General features: G+C 46.2%; 1 protein-coding gene across 2 annotated transcripts in view; it reads right to left on the minus strand.

Annotated features, from left to right (window-relative positions):
- PEX11G (peroxisomal biogenesis factor 11 gamma) overlaps nt 1-16,110 on the minus strand; it is a 221,962-nt gene extending 205,852 nt beyond the window's left edge. Inside the window, exon 1 of one of the 2 annotated variants that reach the window (XM_069649240.1) lies at nt 15,891-16,110. In XM_069649240.1, the coding sequence (XP_069505341.1) occupies nt 15,891-15,947 (57 nt within the window). In that variant the 5' untranslated portion in view covers nt 15,948-16,110. Of the gene's footprint in view, nt 1-14,946; nt 15,168-15,890 lie in introns of those variants that run through there. The other variant, XM_069649241.1, reaches the window with a different exon arrangement.
- Nucleotides 16,111-19,620: the final 3,510 nt, after the last annotated feature.

Genomic DNA, 19,620 nt, shown 5'->3' on the forward strand with positions numbered 1-19,620 from the left:
CAATGCTGTGAGGGCTCCCTGGCTTTCTTTGGATGCTTTGTTGTCCTTCACGTCCACCGGTTCTGTCTGCTTTCTGTTGTCGGTTTGGACTGCTGCGTCGTCCGCTCCCGGCCCTCTGCTATGCAACTGCTGTTTTCCAGCAGCCTTCTCTGGTCAAAGTACTGCAGTGGGAAGACTCCTCAATAGGGCTGCTCCGGACATTGTCTCCAGGTTCGCTGCGGCTCAGCAAGACTGTCTGCTTCCTTCTCACGATCCCGACTGGCGTCAGGAAAGAATTCTCCTTCTCTCCATCTCGGTTTTTCACTGCCAGTTTTGAATCTCCCAGCAGTGGTCGCATGATCCTAGCAACTAGTGTGCATACAGTTCTTTGTGGTGCCATACATAGATTAGATGGATCTAAATGGATGTCATTATCCCTTGGAGATGGGGACGTATACCATGTCTCTTCTGTTGAGTCGCCCCCATTTCCCAATGGATGCCCCTTCTGTGTAGTCCTCCTGCAGATAGCCACTCCCGGGTCGGAGTCAGGTACCTTCTGCCCTTACCTGGCCACATGAGGGGAGGTACTTGCGGGGGAACCAGTGATGACTCCATCAGATTCGTCGCATACCCTTCCCCTAATGTTGCTGGTCTCTTCTGAACCTATTGGGAAACGGGAAAGGTAATCTACATTCCATTGATCTTTTCGTTCCCTGCCCACTTGAGGGGAGGTTCTCCCGAGGGATCCGGTGATGACTCAATCAGGTTTGTCACATAACCTTCCCCTTATGTCACTGGTCTCTTCAGAACCTATTTGGAAACAGGACGACCGATTTAACCCAGATTTACTAGTGCATCCGAGGGCCTCCTCCGAGTGCTAGCCCCCTGCTAAAGTGGCAGCTTACCTGGGTAAACGTCTGCAGACACTCCCGAGCAAGGAGGCTCACAATATGCTTAAAGCGGAATGCCCCAGACTGCTCTTGCCTAAGAAGATAGAAGAGAAGCCAGATATTGACTCAAGGATGCTGGCCTTTATGGCCAAATACTCGAGGAATAACCACATGGGCATCAACAGGTGATGCAGGTCAGGACACGTTCCTCGATGTCGTGGGCCCACTCGCAAAGATCCTGGAAATGGCAGAAGAGACCAAAGAAACAAACAGCGTAATCGACCCACAAGTGCTGGTGGGGTGGGCCCAGTGGGCCATCTGCTTGGTCGGCAATGCTAACTGTGTCATCGCAGTAGAGCGGCAGCACTCCATCCTTGTCAAGATAGACCCAAACTGGGGAGGGTAGGGAGATGTCCTCATCCGAAGCAGCAGTGAAGGGCTCCCTCAAGGATATGTCAAAGTTTGTGCACACAGTTGCTGCCCTGGATAAAGCACACGCTTCACTGAAAAGGGCCCTAGCCCCAAAGATTTTTGGGCAGACTGGCAGAGGATAAGGCCGCTTAGCAAACCGAGGATGTGGTCAAAGGCCTTACCATAGAAACTCCTGACAGACCCAGGAAACCAGAAGACCCAATCCCTTCTTTCCCACATGGGGGAGAGGCAGGGGCAGAGGATGGGAGGCGCCGGCAGGCCTGCAGCAACCACCACAGGTGAGAGCACTAGCGCTTCTCCCATGACAAGTGTAAGCATGCACATACCAGCTATCAGCAGCAGGCTAGCTACATGCCTATACAGATGGCAAGGAATCACTGGGGATGCTTGGGTCCTGAAGAAGGTGCAGGGCTTCCATTTGGAATTTTACCAAGAACCCAGGCAGGACGTTCTGCCCAGACCGATTTACCTTTCAGAGCAGGATTGAGTGCTCATAGACAGAGAAGTGGCAGAGCTTTTGAAAAAAAAGGTGATAATACTGTCCAATCACAAAGCATCAGGCTTCATAAGCCATCTTTCTGGGTAAAAAGGAAACAGAAGGTCAGGCCGGTCATCAACCTCAACGCCCTGAGGGAGACTGGCGGGTCCGAATAGATCTGCAAGATGCCTACTTAGCGGTGTCCATCTACGAACCTCATCAATGTTTCTTCCAGTTCATCTGGAGAGGTCAGCGATGGGAATTCACATGCCTCCCGTTCATCAAGTCAACAACATCAGAAAAGAGATTAGAACAGACCTGGGCAAAGATCAGATATCTCAGAGAGCTTAATTGTATCGTGGGTCGCCTAGCTTTGTCCAGTCAGACGATCTTTCTGGGACCCGTACATTATCGGGCTCAGCATCGCCTGAAGATACAGCACCTCAGGGAAGGGATGTCCTGCGAACACAGAATCCCCCATCACAGGAGGTGAGGACGGAGTTGTCCAGGTGGCTACAACACATGCAGGCCTGGAACGGGAAGGCCATCTTCAGCTCTCTCCCGGATCTAGTGTTAGAATCAGATGCCAGTCGCAGGGACTGGGGAGCTCGCTGCAGAGCGATCTTGACTGGGGGTTGTTGGTCCTCCCCAGTGAGCAATTTGCTTATCAACTGCCTAGAGGTTCTGGTGGGATCCTTTGTGATCAGGAGTATGTCGCAGGGCAGAGTGAGCTGTTGCATTGCCCTAATGATGGACAACGTGCCGGCAGTGCGCTATATCAACCAACTCAGAGGGACAAGTTCCAGAGTCCTGGCGGAGTTAGTCAAGGAGTTCTGGCATCTCTGCCTGGACAGATGCCTCCGCGTCACCGCAGAGTAGCTGCCCGGTCTCGCCAACCAAGTGGTGGATTTGAAGTCTCGATACCTCAGAGACTCCAGTGACTGGACAGTAGACAGGACAATTTTCAGCAAGATGATTTTCCCGAGAGGGCCATTTGCAATGGATTTCTTCGCCTCCAGATTAAACAGGCAGTTGCCACGGTCCTTCAGTTGGAGGCCGGATCTCGAGACGACTGCCACAGGTGCTTTCCTGCAGACCTGGGGCCCAGGCACGGAATATGCTTTTCCCCTCCTTCGCGATGATGGCCAGGACTGTGGTGTATGCAAAACTGGTTCTTGTGACACAATCATGGACGAGACAGACATGGTTCCCCGATCATCTGAGCCTGTCCTGCGAGAGTCCAGTCATGCTTCCGGACCAGATGGAGATTTTGCAAGACCCGACGGGGCTCCCACACCCGCTGGTCCTTCAGAGGACCTTCAGGCTGATATAGCATGGGTGATTTCAGGGGTGCCTGGAGAGAGCCAGGCCTTCTGGGAGACGCTTAGCAGCTCATTGAAGAATCCCGGGTGCCCAAGACCACTAGGGCTTACAGAACAGCCTGGGCCAAGTGGCGCTGCTGGTGTTTGGCAAGGGACATCCTGTGGGATGTATTGACCCACCCTGCTATACTATGCGGCCTCACTCTGCTATCTACGGTGCGAGAAACAGCAAAATGGCGGCAAAACTCTTGTGCGCGCCAAAACCTCCAAAACTGTTTTTCAACATACAAAAAGATGGCTGCACAACCTGCCACCCATGGTGCATGTGTGGTGGAACAGAGCACACGATGCAGAAAAAGTACCAGTGGGCTGCATGACAAATCAGAGTGCAGAGGAAACAGCGGCGCTTTGCAAGTGAAACTCCAAAATTCGGCTATAAATGACATTTATTTTGCTGCTGAAACTTTAAAATGCCTGTACAAAGCACTGCCCAACACTCAAAATCTTGCTTGGCGCTAAAATTAATTTAATCTAATGAAGCACTGTGAATTTATAAGGTCCTGAAATGTTAAAAGCAAAACATTTTCTCAGCAAAACCGGATTGCCTTTGAATGACAGTTCCTGTCAAAAATCTGTGTGCAGCCACACTGGGCTACCTGTGAGTGACAGCCCCTGTCAAATGGGCTCTCCTGATTAAACTTAAAGTCGTCTAAAACTAAAGAGCTGCTGGATTAGCAAATATAAAAGGACTGTTGCTGAAAGGAACACGGATCTCAGTGTTTTGATCCGACAGGTTTAAATCTAAGAATGTAATTTATCTATGTCATCTGATGCAACAAGTTTGTGTTGTGCTGATTTTTAAGTCAAGAAATTAAGAATTTAACTTAGGCTGGCTGGGCCTGCAAGAAGGTGAAAAACATGTGTCCACCCAAGGGGAGGGCATTCCTCTCAGCAGATGCTCACTGACATATGATAATTGTCGGGTAGGACAGACTTGTTTCTGCTCCCAAGGGCTGAACAATGGCAGATTCTCCAGGCCAGGAAATGGACGTTTCAAAAGGTCGTAAACTAGGCTTGCAGAAGGAAATACCAAAGTTGGGGGGCTGCTCGGTGCCTCCAGAGACAGACAAAAGGCGAACCATTTGCTGCTAAGATTATGTAATGAACATTTTTTAGAGACTTATAACTCGTTATCAGAAGTGGTAAAAAATATAAAAAGGGCAAAGTTGTTACTCTAATTTTTGGCCCTACATTTCAAAATGTGGTGGAACTGTGTAGCATATTCTGAACAGGAATGGCAACATATGTGGTTTTATGGGAACTGTATTTATGCTAGAATTGAACTTTGCACACACATTCCTATGGTAAACACACATATTTGTGTAAATTTGGAGAACGTTTGGAAAAGGTTTTCATGAAGAAATGGACAAAATGCTGCAGAAAGGCGAAACAAGGTCTCACAGCAGTGGAATTTTGACGAACAGATACTCCATAAAATATGTGATCCTTGTATGTGATTTTCATGGAGGTTACAAATGTATAAATATGTATTTAGGACAAAATTCGATTTTGATACTAGTGGTTAGGTGAGGTTTCTAAGGATTGTAAAAAACCAAGCTATAAAACTTGATATCATCTGTCCTTGATCCAATCACTCGGATGCAAGGCGGAGATGAGGCTCTGATCCAATCCCGGTCCACAGGGTTGAGTTTATTAAGCTGGCCCATACACCCATTTTTGTAATGTAATTTGAAAGGATAAATAGAGACATCTGACAACACATAGACACACTCTCTCTTCTGATTCCAGCGAAGCACTCAGATCCAGCATTCAACATCAAGCCTTTAACATCCTTCCATATCCAGATGCCAAGGACCCAGCCAAGCAGTAGCTGAACCAATTTCAGCTAGGCCTCTATCCTCAATTCATTTTCAACTAATCCTTACCACCCAGTGAAGCGCTGTGGGGTGGGAAGCATCCCGAAACTATCTGGCTTGCTACCATAATGCTTGCCTGATGAACTCGCCATCCCGCTGATCTGAAATATTCAGAAACAAGAAGGGCAAATCCTGTGCAGTTCCGGTGACAAGCCTAGCTGATCCAGTCCCGTGCCTGATGTGTTGTCCTTCCCTGATAGACCCGCTCCATTGACGAGAATCTTGACGGGCCTAAAATCTTAAATCCCAGTGGATTGTATTAACACGACGCTAGAGAACTATTGCATACCTTGCCTTATCTGTCCCACCCTAAATCTCTGAACTTTCCTTAATTTCATAACCAGCAACAGTGTCAAAATCTTAGTGCTACCTTATTCTGTCTATTTGCTAAAGCATCTTTTTTCATAGTCATTTTATTTGTGTAACTCTCATCCAAAAATCCCACTTCGAGTATTTGGACTGGTTCAGCTGGGGATCTGTTACTGAAGTCATGAATCAGTCTCAGAGCTTACTTCGTCCCAACTTGGTTGTCAAGCCTGCATGCTCTAATCTTGAGTAAATCAACACACATAGGGGAGTCCCCCAAATGAACCATTCAACAATTAATTTAATGGCCCAGTCTTAGCTCATACTGGGTCCCATTCCATAGGCTATTTAAATCACCACACACAATGTTACACACAGTGCTACGTATTTTTCATTTTATATAAAATGTTTATAATTTATTTCATAGGCCATTGGTCCTACGTTGACAAAATAAAACAAACCACATACAAATATATGTCAATATGAAAGATGCATATATACACCTAGTAGCATTTATGTGATTTAATCATAAAACCAAGGGTGACACTGAAAACATTCTATGATCTGGAGGAGAGTGGGCACAAACACTATCTTCCTGGCCCTATCTGGCTAATAAGTCACATATATCCTCCATGGAGCAGTGTCACCTATTTCATGTTCTAAAATTGATTATACATGGCAAAATAAATTATGCATGACCGAAATAAAACACATCCCAGGTCTTAGTGTATTTACAGACTGAACAGCCACCACAAGGGAAGTGTCTTGAGTAAAAGCACAACCCATATTTTCTGGTTTTAAACTGAAGTTCTTGCCCAAATTCGTGTCTTTATTTTCGAAAAAGGCCTCTCACTAAAACCTCCATAACTCCCTCCATTTTAAAGATAGAAATGAAATTTCAATTCCCACTGATACCCAACATCCTCCGCTATCTCCACAACTACAAAATTGTATTTGACCCGTTTTTTTTCAAAAATCGCATAGTAAAAGGTTGCCGCAAATTTACCTTTTCCAAATGTTTTACACGTGTGGATTGTCTTTAAATTATTTCCCACTTTGCCTTTGAGATTCCAAATGTTTTCTTTTGATTAAATCATTACTTATGATTGCTTGCATCTGTTCAAAGCGTCTCCCGTAGAAATTTATAATAATTTAAGCATGTTTGGACTCATTTAGTGTTTTTGCTTAGCCAGTTTCAAAACCATCCTGACAGTTGAAAAGTCAAATCCGTTTTTCTCTTGTGTTTAAGGGGGGAAGGTGGGAGTGATATTCTGTTGGTTCTGTATTATTCCTGAGTACCTGCTCTCTCCTCATATCTAATTAAATTGCCTATTGGTGGGTTGAAGGGTGTTGCAGGGGGAACCTCTAACCATAGTTAGATCAGGCCCCCCCTTATCTGACACAGAGGATTACCAGACAAACAATCAACAGACCATCTAGAGTAGCCTATGCTAATCGCATCACTGTCCCGCACACGCGCAGAGTGCGGGCAGGAGGCACTAGCTTCCCCTCTATGGCGGCGACCCTATGGAACAACCTCCCAGCTCAGATTAGATCAATTGAGTCTCACACAGCCTTCCGCAAGGCCTTAAAAACCCAGCTCTTTGTATAAAAGAGCCCCTCAGTCTAGGTCTACACCTCCACTTTATCACCTAGCACACGCTCTGTTATGCCTCGTGCTACCTAGGAAAGTATATGAGTAACCAACTGTAACCTTCACTGTATACCCGCTGCAACTATGTAATAGGACTGTATATTGTCTGTAACCCTGTAACTGAACCTACCTAAGTATACCATATGGGGCCGCTTATTGTAACCCACAAGCAAGCCTTCTTTAAATCTCCTTATAGCGCCTCGTTGCCTCCGGGCTGTAGTGTGCTCTACAAATTCTAAAATAAATAAATAAATAAATAGTGCTATCTGTTCCAAACCAACCCAAAAGTATTATTTTCTCTGCTGCATTCTTTTTGTGCTCATTACCTCATTCCCAGTGCATTAAAAGAGATTATTCATTGTCCTTGTCACCCCATTGGTGATTGTTGTTACCTATTAAAAATATATTGCAATTTAAATTCTAAATACATAAATAAATATTTACCGTTACAAATTATCCCGATTCCTGGTTCAGTGTGACCGAAGGGATATTTTGAGAAGGGTGTGATATGAAAGGTATATCATTCAGAATATTGAACTTATAGACAAAAATAAATAAGGGTTTCATTTGCGCACTACATGCTAGGCGGGACTTGGGTGTGTGGCTGATTGAAATCCCTTACAATAAATACCACTTCTGTGGATGTAATCCACTTTGTGAACTTTTTTGGCAATGCTGGCAGCGCAAGGGAAAGCATGCAGGACAGTGAATACATATAGATCGCCCATTTCAGCAGATTATGACTCTGTGTCGGGAGCACCGATCGGCGAACACGCGCTCATAGCCAGACCGCTTAGAGGAGTGAAAGCTATTTGCCTGCCGAGACCGAAGTACTCACGTCGATGTTGCAAGTGGATGTTGTCCTGCAACTTTTCCTATGCAGGTCAGACAATCACGCCTATCTAGGAAAGAGCATTCAGTGCAACTGGCCATGCTTTTTTGCCTCCTGTCGTGAACCGGCGGGAGAGAACAGAGTATTCATCGCGCTTCGTAGGCCCTTCAGGGAAGAAGCAGTAGCCAGGTTAGCCCAGTGAGTCAGATGGGCTATGCAGCATCGAGCATAGATGTGGAGTGTTTCAGAGCACATTCGGAGCAGGGCGCCATGGCTTACAAAGCCTTCTCTAGCATACATGACATCATGATGGCCGCAGATTGGTATAATGACTCCACTTTTAACACCTTTTATTTTAAACCAATTGACCAAGTAACTTTGTTGGTGGTAAGTAAGCTTTCAACAGGCATAATGTGAGCCTTCGGGTCTTGACATAGAACTCGGATTTTCCATACTATCGTTCAGGAAAACCATATTTCTATTAAAGACATGTAGGTGAAGTATTATCCCACTCGCGCAATTGCTAGCCTGCTAATGAGGGTGAGCATAGCGAGGTTGAGGCTATACACCAGTATCACAAGAGCAGCCAACAAAACTGGGGAAGCCCTAGGGTGACTGTATATGCAATTGTCCTCTTGATGGGTTCTCTTTTAATTTTTGATTTTATTGGACATTAGTATAGCACCTATACACAGGTGTTTCCAGACACCACAAGACAAGATGGGGGTGGGGGCATGTGGGCACTTGGGAATCAAATAAGTAGAACAACAAAAAACAGTTATATTGGCCTTGTGATAATCCTATCGTGCAAGTGAATGACAAGATGGTAAGTGCAAGAGGGAGAGAGTAAAGGGAGAAGTGCAGGAGTGGGTTACCCACAATGGTAGGGCAGGCAACTGCTGGGCGGGCCAAGGTTGCGAGAGCCATGGGAAGATGTGGAGAAGGGAGAATGAGTGAGGTGGACAGGGAGGACCAAGTTGGGCTAGTCCAGGAAAGGGAGCCCAAGGGCAAATGCTGGCAAAGGATGCTGACGGGCTAGTGGGGGTGGTCTGGCCCCTGTATGACTCTGAAGAAACCAGGCCCTAGTCACAGAGATATATCCATGAATGCAAGTATCAATTATCTCTCTCTCCAGGTGCAGAGGCTAAACCTGTAGGCTGTTGAAAATAGTAAAAAAGTAGTTTGCGTTACAGTTGCTACAGGAGTCCGCATAGAGCAGAGAAAGAAAAAGCGTAGAGAGGGGCTTGAGGTTTATGTGGAGAGTCGCATCCTGGATTGGTGGACAGTGTCATGTGGATTAGTATTGGGAGCAGTCAAGTTTCAACAACAAAGAGACTATCATTTTCCAGGTAGTTCTTTTGTGTTTTGTTTTGATTGAAACTGGTTTATTATTCATTGCTGTTTGAGTAGTAAAGTAAAGTGATAAGCATAATACTTCACCTCCATGTCTTTAGTAGAATTATAACTTTCCTGAAAGATAGTATGGAAAATCTGAATTCTGCAACAGAAATAAAAGCTTTTACAGCAGCACTATCTAGGAGTGTGTGCTATTTGGGCAACAAAGATATACATGCGATAATTAAAGTAACTTTTTCGCAATGTTGTTGATTAGATTGCTGTGCATAGTTACTTCTTTAAAGAATATTATTTACAAGTTAATAATACCAGCTTTTGTTTATATATCAATGGCTTTATATTGTTGGACTGGGTCTGTGGTATGGAAGCACGTTCTAGTTTTTCACCCTTTGCAGAATATCGTCTAGAAACTTATTTCAAAAAAGTGGCAGAAGTGCACTGTGCAAGACTGCTTTACATCATATTTCAACCCACACAGCTGTACATTAAGAGAAATACTTGCTCAAAACTTCTCAAGCGCTGGCTTATCAAAGAGTAGAGGGAACGTTTTAAAATAAGCTACCGAGGAGTGGTAACTATTTCTCTTCTACGAGCATTTCATTGATGCTCCGATTACTTACCGGTAATCTTTATTACTCCTGGTCCTGCTCTTCCTCGTCACAGTACTTACCTCATGAGGACCCAGACACAGGACCTTCCTTTATTTCTTTGAATGCCTAAAACTCCTCCCACATAACCACATCACTCAGTTTCATATTACCAAGCCGGAGCATGGGACCTTCCCCGGAGGGAGTACTGTGACAAGGAAGAGTAGGACTAGGAGTAATGAAGATTGCCGTTAAGTAATCAGAGAATTACCTCCACGTCCACTCTTCCTCGTCCAAGTACTTACCTCATGAGGCATACCATTACAGCACCGGGGAAAAGGTTCCAATGAGACACAGAGCCAAAAACAGTGCAGAAAACACATACCTTTAATAACTCCAGAATCACATCCCCACTGACAAAATTCCAACCCCAAAGGAAGACATTCAACCGATAGTGGTTGATGAAAGTACTTTCATCATCCCAGGTGGCAGCTCTACAAATCTCCTGTAGAGAAACCCGCCTTGCATCAGCCCAGGAACCCGCCAAACCCCTGGTGGACCATCCCGGAATTTGTGCGGGCAGAGAGAGCCCAGCCACCACATAGGCCATGGAGACAGCTGCCCTTATACAACGGACAATGGGGATCACCGAGGCCTTGCGACCTGCACCAGTAGGGCCAAAAGTAACCAGTAGACTATCAGATTTGCATAAGAGGGCAGTCTGCGCCAAATACTTCAACACAGCCCGCTGCACATCAATGGCGTACCAAGCCACCTCCTCTGGCGTCTGTGGATCGTGAAAAAATGCAGGGAGAACCAAATCCTGAGAGGTGTGAAACCGAGACACAACTTTAGGAAGGAACTTCAGATCACACCTCAACACCACTGAGTACGGCAGCACCCTCAGCAAAGGGAGGTGACACAATAGAGCCCCAATCTCCCCCAGCCTACAGGCAGAAGTGTTAGCAATAAGAAAAGCAATCTTCAGCGTAAGATGTTTGATGTCAATCACAGAAATGGGATCGAAGGGAGGCCCCTGAAGGAACCGTAAGAAAAGAGGGAGGTCCAAAGGGGGAAGCCCCTTATAAGCACAGGGAGGGGAAGAAGAAAAACCCCGGAACAACTTCCCCACCAACACCTCCACATCCAGGTGGCCATCAGAGTCCATGAAGAGGAATTTAATGGAAGCCCATTGAGAACGAAGCGTGTAGACCTCCAAGCCTTTGTCAAAACCCTCCTGGAGGAATTGGAGGATAGCAGGGAGATCAGCACGCAGGGGAGGGATCCCAGACTGCCCACACCAGCCCCGGAAATGGCCCCAATGCCTGCCATACACCTTCAGAGTAGAGGGTCTACGAGCATTCATTATAGACTCGACCACAGGACCCGAAAACCCCAAGACATCAACCTAGGCCGTGCAATAGCAACACTGCCCATTGAATCCATCGGACTCCCAACCTCAGACCCCCCTGAAGGGGACAAGGCCACTTCGGAACCAGCCAAGGCTCCCGGGACTGAAGCTCCAACAGAAAGGGGAACCAAATCCGGGGGGGGGGGCACAACGAGGCTATCAACAACACAGTCACCCTGGACATTGATGCGCTGAATCACCCGGGGCAGAAGGGGAAGAAGCAGAAAAGCATAAAGGAAACCCCGAGGCCACTGCACCGCGAGGGTGTCCACTCCGCAAGCCCCCTCGCCCTGAAACCGAGAGCAGAAGAGAGGACCCTTTACCGAGGCTGGAGACGCAAACAGATCTAGAACAGGGGTCCTGAATCTGACACAGATCTCGGCAAAGACCTGGTCCGACAGAACCAGTTCCGCAGAGGAGGGAAACCGGCGGTTGAGAAGTTTAGCTTGAACATTGTCCAACCCCCTGACATGTGAGACCCCTAGGGACACCAGATGCGATTCCCTCAAGAACCTATCTGAGCCGCCAGAGCATTCAAGGAGCGGCCGGAACCCCCTTGGCGGTTGACGAGGCCTTCGTATTGTCCGCCCGGACCAAAACTACCCGGCCTTCCAGAAACACCTTGAAGTACACCAGAGTCCGGAGAATGGCACACAACTCTCGCCAATTGGATGATCGACGGCTCTCCTCCGGATCCCACAACCCTTCAGCTGAGAGGACCCCCAATGTTGCCCCCCCCTGCCCTGACATTCGGAATCCCCAACCACCACAGCAGGGAGTCCCGCAGCGCTGGGGACACTGGAATCAAAGCCTTGCAAACTTGAGACGTCAGGAGCCAGTGGGAGAAAAGATAAGACACCAGAGGACATAAATGAAGACAGGCCCAAGGAACCCGAAACACGCAAGATGCCATGTGCTCCTGCAACTTGAGCGATAGGTGAGCCGAGACATACTGCCTCGTGAGAAACCTGCCTAGAACAGCCAGAAAGCGATGGACCCTTTCCTGGGACAAGAACACCCTCCCTATCCTGGGGCAAATCTGTGCCCCGATGAAAACTAGATCCCGAGAAAACTCCAGCTGAGACTTATACCAGTTCACCAGGAATACCCAGTCCTGCAATGCCTGGAAGACCAATTGGAGATGAGTCATGACAGTCTGCCGGCAGGATGCCTTGATCAACCAATCGTCCAAGTTCCCACTGCAAAATGGTAGAACTTCATGTGCCAGGGGCGGAGAGCCATGTGATACTAAGCATCCTGGAGATCCGGAGATGCCATCCAATTCCCCCTGTACAACATTGGAAGAATTTTCCGCAAAGACTCCATTTTGAAATGTTCCTCCCGGACAAACCAGTTCAGGGCCTTGAGGTCCAGAATTTGGCGATACTTCCCTAAAGGTTTGGGGACCAGGAACACCCACGAGTAGAAACCCTGACCCTGAACAGGGAGAGGAACGGGCATGTTGGCTGCTTTCAACAACAATTCGGAGAGAGCGGTTACCATAGCCAACCCCTCTTGGTCCGTGACCTGGGAACCACAGTACTAACCATGCAAACCTGGACAGGTGGAGACTGGAAAAATACTTGATAACCCATCCGAACTGTGTCCAGAACCCAGGAATCCGAGCACCATCGTTCCCATACTGAAAAAAAACTGCCGGAGCCGCCCGCCTACCAGCATGTCCAAACCGTCAGGACTATACCGGGCCAGGACACGAAAAGTGTAGAGGACCCCAACCCCCCCTCGCTCTCCGAAAAGAATGAGATGAGAAGCAAGGGAAAGACCTGCCAGTCATCGCACCAGCACTAGAGGAAGATCTTTTGACCGTCAAAGCAGGCTTGCGTTGCAATTTGTCAGCATATTTGTCAGCCCTAAACACTATGCACTTTATCCTCAAGTGAATGCCCAAAAAGTTTGGACCCATCAAAAGCAAGTTTCAGGGCAGCCGCCTTCTAAGAACCATCCATTTTTCAATCCCGCAGATGCACACGCCTCTGGGCAGACACACCAGCCCCCATGGCCACGGCCGAGCCACGCACCCCATCAAAAGCCAGATCGGACAAAGGTTCAACCTGTCTCTGCATTTCTGATAGTAAAGGGGCACAATCAGAACGCCCGGCAAGAGCCTTTTTCAATATTCTGAACGCATTTAGCACTGTTTCAGCCGTGTAGGAACCGTAGATATGCGCATTAAGGGCCAGATGTGCCCCTGCATGAACCTTCAAAGGATTTTATCCCGGATATCAGATACCAACGGTAACCCCATCCTAGGGGTATGCCTATACTGGCCAATAGAAGGGTCAGTGCCCTCCACCGGTACAGGGGCTCTGAAAACCCCATACAGTCACCAACTTGAGCAAGCATCTCCTCCACTCCCTCCCTGTCCAGATATTTCCCTTCTGGATCAGCCAATGAGGAAAAGGAAGAGGCCAAGGACTCAGTGCCAGAAGAAGAGGAAGACAGACGCCGGTGCTTGTGGCAATGCGCATAGCTGCAACTCCCTCCATGACTCTTAATCAGCGTCCTTAACTCGTTTCTGGTCAGGGAAAAACATTTGCCTTCTTCTTTCTTCTCCTGTACAACTTAGGTGAAGAGGAAGATGAAGAAGACAGGACCAGATGCCTGCGCTTTGCAGAATGTTTACCCATGGCGAGTTTTCCCAAAAACAGCGACCAGAGTGGGATTATAAAGAGGCACTACCATAAACTGAAAAGCTACTAAGAGGCATAACATCTAAATCGGAAGCAACAAAGTAAACTCATAACAACAACCACCATTTGTAATTGGCACTAGAGTTTGCATTGAATAGAAGGACTTTGTAAAACAAGAAGCTTAAGCAATAAAGAACAGCAAATGGTGCCACTGATGTGAAGTAACATCAAATTTCAATAACAAGGAACTAAAACAAATCAATCAATTTTGTAATCATTGTTACTTGATGTGAAGCAACATCTTAGTAATCCAAAAGTGAGACTCTCAAGAAAATTGAAGCAACCAAGACAGAGAGAACATTAAAGGATAATGTATTACCGAGTGGCCTCTACAAGAGATAAACTACAGAACTTTGAAACTACAGAACTTTGAAAAATCATCAATCAATTAAGAACTCAATCTGAGTATGTTAAACAATAAATTGATGTGATTGATTTCATTAAGCACAACTTCAGATGATTTAAACTGCTAGTATTATTCATTACATCAGGCAGCCTCAATGTGTTAATCACCACACGGTTGCAGCCACAGAAACAAACCAGAATTAAGATAGCTTACACTAAGAGCTCGCTATCAGATTGCCTTAAGGCTGCAAAACCTTTTTTGTCTGTCCTCTGTACTATGATCCAAGGCTTCACAGACAACAGAATACTAACTTGCCACTCCTACATTTAAAAAGAGGCCAAAAAACATTAACCAATAGGGAAACAAACATCAATCCCCATGGTAACACTGCTACGTACCACCAGAGGTACAGCCCACCCACCTCCGGATCAACGTCGGGAGAAATTATCAAAAGGAGCCAGTAATCTGCGCCCAGCTGCATAGCTCTCAACCCTTTGTTTTACAAAGGCGGGTGAGGTCACCCGATTTTGTTTTTGGCGGGTGAGACGCCCATTGGAATGAATGGGCGTGCAGGAGTCTTGGCGGGTGAGTCAGCCCTTTACAAGGCGGGTGACACCCGCCAAAAGCGTGTGAGTTGAGAGGTATGCCAGCTGTCTGGGAACGCTTGGCCACACCGGCAGGAGAATCATACCCCCAACTCCTTACCTCAACCCGGGCCCGCCATTCTGGAGATCCAAAGACCCAGGCCATGATTCCCTGCGCCGGGCACAGCCGCGCAGAAAACCGGGCAAGGCAATCCTGCTCAACTGCAGGGAGCCGAGGAGCATTGCCGCACCTGAGGGAGCCGAAGGCCCTGCCACAAAGCCCCACCAGGGGGCCAGCAATCGGTGTGCGCCGGGAAAAAAAGTCCAACCTGCCAGAGCCAGGAAAAATTAAACTGAGTCATGTGGTTATGGGGGAGGAGTTATAGGGATTCAAAGGAATAAAAGAAGATCCTGTGTCATGAGGCAGGGGCCTCATGAGGTAAGTACTGGGACGAGGAAGAGTGGACATAATTCTCTTTAAGCTCTGCGCAAACTGCTTAGAAAACGTTCACTGTTTTTAGCTAATTTACATTTTTCGCACCTTATTGTTTGCTTGGCTGGGGCTTAGTAGATGCATTTTGGAATAAGTTTGCTTGCTTAATCAATCTTTAATTTTGACTAGGAAGGTTGTGATTATTTGCAATCACGCTGAAATGACTAATGCAACTTTTAAATTACCTATGTAGGGAAAGGGTTGCCGAAACAGAAAATATATTTAGATTAAGAAATACATTCTGATTTCAATAGTGACTAGCATTTACTGTCTAGAAAATATCAGCAGGGGAATGAACACCTGATTTTTACATACTGGAGCATTATATAGAAAAGAATGCTACTTTTTCTACCCCTGCGTCTCAGCCCCCTTTTGCCTGTCCTCTCAACTTCCCCTCTCCAAAAAGACAAACTATTCAATAAGTGGAGTGTTGACTAATAACGCTAGACCCTCCTCACAAAAAGAGCATTCACATTTCCCATGCACAGGATGTGACTTATCCACGAATGTGGGGACAGTTGAACATCCCAAATCGGGACCCCTGCTGACAGCATGGTGACCCCTGAACTCACCAGCCTGTCTCTGCCCCTATAGGACTCCAACACGTTTACAAGGGCCGCGCCCCCCATGACAGGCTAGGTATGGGTCTCTGACAGCTGCCTCTGCTTGCTTCTCATAACCAGCACCGAAGTGACAGTGGAAAAACAACGAGACAGAGGACTTTAGCATTATCGATGCACGTTGTACAGCAGGCACAGTACGTAGAGTAGTTAGAGTTCAAAGCCCATTGAGACTACTGGTGTAGCGGCCATCTTGAAAAATACATTTTCCTGCGCACAACATCAACTCCTTAGTATTTTTTTTATCAATTTTGAAAGAGTTTCATAGAAATTACACTTACTAAAATGTTACGAAATATCTGTGAATTACGCAATCGTAAATTCTATTTTTATATAGATAATAACATTGATTCTTATCTGAATATATTTTAAACATTTCCTTCATTATATCAGAAAATAAAAGTGATTTAATGTTTTGTTTGTGCTTGTAACTGTAAAACCCTCCCCCTATCACGGAAGTTCTGCTATTTTTGCTTTTAAAAGAGGGCGGACACTTGGGACGGTGCTCTAGGGAATCCGTTTAATATTGAAAGCGAGTAGAGCCTTTTCTTATTGAGTCCGCACTCGACGGACATCTTGCGAAGGCAAAATACACGAACCCTGAAATGAATGTTGCCTTAATAGTAAGAACAACTGCTTGAACATTTTCTCTTTTTCTCGTTTCTCCCTTTTCAAACATATCTAAGATGCCTTCATTTCAGTTTGGCAATTATTTGTTATATCCAGTCGACAAATCAGGCAAAACAGCCGTTATCAGTCGCCTGGCGCTGTTCTCTGTCTGGCAACATCCCCGCCCGTAGTAGCACGCTGTTTGCTGAAACGATCGGTTGCCTTCTGCGTTTGCAAGATTATATATTTTCTGTATATTCAATAAAAACGTATTTTTGCAATTTAAGCATCTGTGCAAATTAGTCTCACATGACATCATGCATACTAACATGCCATGACAGCATTAGACTAACAGCAGGTGGTGTGAGCTAAAATGTCAGCATTTGCAGATACTTGCCAACATTCTGGACCACCTGGGAGGGACATTTTTGGCACCGAAAGCGGGAGATTTGGATTCTCCTGTTGGATTGCATTGGGTTTACATTTATTTTAAGGGGAGGAAAGTAAACATTTGCCCTAGCTCTCAACTCACACGCTTTTGGCAGGTGTCATCTGCCTTGTAAACAGCTGACCTGCCAAGCCTCCTGCACACTCATTCGTTTCAACAGGTTTTCACCCGGCTTTGCAACACTAATGATTGAGAGCTATGCATTGGCAAGATTGTCAACAGAAAAATCGGGACTCTTCTGCCTAAATTGGGAGGGTTGGCATGTATATTTGCACAACATCTTAACTCTTTTAAGACAACTTGGACATGCCCAGCTCAAGGAATTTTCATCTAGGTTGTCCAGGTTTGCAATAGGGAGGGCCCAGTGTCCATTTGGTGTGTGCTAAGAGGCCCGGTAGACCCGGGACCTGGTGGTGGACGGCCTTGATGTGCAGGCTCACGGCACGATGCGCTGAGGTGGCCAACTTTACAGAATGGTTTCGCAGAACACTTTAGACGTCAGTGTCCTGCGACACCATTTTGTAAAGTTGGCCATGTGGTAGCACATCAAAATCAGCCTGCAGTGCGCATGGTTCCCTATAGTGTAATTCGAACCCCATCGTCTCCCATCCACTTTTTTGGTAACATTAGTGGCAGTTGCCATTTTAACACATACGCAGCACGAAAAAACAGTAAAACCATTATACATGCAGGACACTCATCTCTTAGAGCTCTGGCCAAGCCCTGTGGGACAAAATATATGCAAACATCCAAATTTGCATACGTGTTGACAACAACATAAGTGACTTCACAGAAAGAGCACTGCAAAAAGTATCACCAGTCTTTGCTAATTAGAGACACCAATAGAAGTGACATTAGAATAAGTTGCTATAAGTAAATTGAGTGTCAAGTAACTTGGTGTGAAATGCACAAATAGAACTATTATTATTATTATTATTATTTATAGTTAGTAACTCTAGCTATTAAAACCATGAGTGAGGATTTTTATAGGAGCTTATAATAACATTATTTATTTATTAGTATTTCTTTATTGGATCTTTGTAAGGCGCCTGTACAACAAATGGTATTTCAATGCGCCACAAGACAAAAAAGGGAAGAGGGGAACACGGGAGAAAGATAACAATAACGGTCCTACTAGGCCTTGTGACATTCGGATCGTGGAAGTGCAGTAACGAGAAGTGTAAGGGACAGAGGGAGAAATTCTAGTCGTGCAAATGCCAAGTGCTAAATTGGGAAGCGAAGTGGACGGTAGAGGCAGAGAGTGCAAGTTGATGTGGGGGTGGGGGGAGGAGGAGGAGGGAAGTGCTAAAGGGAGGCCAGAAGGGCAAGTTCTAGGTAATTGCAAGGGGTGCAGGGGGAGAGGGAAGGAAGAAGAGAAGAGGAGGGTCTTGAGGAGCTTACGGAATTTAAGGAGATCCGGCTCAAGCATGAAAGGGCAGGGAAACCATTCCAGAGGAGGCTCCTGCAGAGGAGAGAGATCTACCCCCCCCACCCGCGACTCTCTTCTTAGAAAAGCGTCTGATCAGCAAAGAGTTGGAGCTAGAAGAATGAAGGGCTCTAGCAGGGAGGTATTTAGGGAGAGAGAGCTGGATGTAGCGAGGTCCCAAGCCCCAGAAGGTCTTGTGGTTGATGCAGAGGGTCTTGAACTTGATTACTTGATTAACTGAATGCCGTCAGCATAACACAGGATGTGAGGAGAGTAGGAGATCAGGTGGGCCAGGGGGATAAGGTAGATGTTGATGAGCCACAGCAAGAAGCTAGCCTTGTGGGATGCCGCAGTACCAGGCCCGTGATGCCAAGGGTGTCACAGAGTCCATTTATGAGGGTGACTTGATTGACCATGTTGAAGGCAGAGGAAAGATCCAGGAGGATAAGAACGGAAGGAGAGTAATAATGGTATAATAATATAATCTATGAACTGAATCACGTACAGGGACTCCAGATAAGACACTGTGAGATTAAATGATTTGCCCAGGGTCACAGACTTTGGTTAGGGGGTGAAAATGGGATGTGGGCAATTTAAGCAGCTGACTACATATCTTTCAAGGTTTACTTGGTATACATTTTAATTAAGGCTTTGTTTCTAGAAATGCTTTGGAAAAAACACATACGACAAAAAAAACTAGCATCACACAATAAACTAACCGTTCATAGACACATGTTGAGCAAAAGGAGAATGACTTTAGATTTATTTTCTCCCACCTGCATGAAAGGTCACAGTAGCACTAGGCACACTAATGTGAGACAAAACATTCTCACTTGGGTTTTAAAACCATAGTCTCAAACACAGCATGCTGCATTATACACCCTTCCCATTTCTAATCCTCACCAATTCACATTTCTTAAAAGACAAAAGTCACTGCTAATATTCCTCCCCCCATTGATGTCTAATTGCTGCCATTGCAATGCTCTGTTGACACAGAGCAACGTATTAAGATGCTGCGCACCCTGGGAGAGCCGCTCTTCTGCCCTTAGTTTAAACTATCACACGGAAGTGTGAGCTCAGGGCAGAAAAGGCTTTGATCAGGCTTGGGGTCGAGATAACCCGCAGAGGGTGCCTGCAAATCTCAGGACAAAACCCATCAATGCAGGTAAGTCCCGCAAAATACGGGACGGTTGGCCACC

Source organism: Ambystoma mexicanum, chromosome 1p (genome assembly GCF_040938575.1).
Source record: "Ambystoma mexicanum isolate Mex_15411 chromosome 1p, UKY_AmexF1_1, whole genome shotgun sequence".
NCBI classification, from domain to species: Eukaryota; Metazoa; Chordata; class Amphibia; order Caudata; family Ambystomatidae; genus Ambystoma; species Ambystoma mexicanum.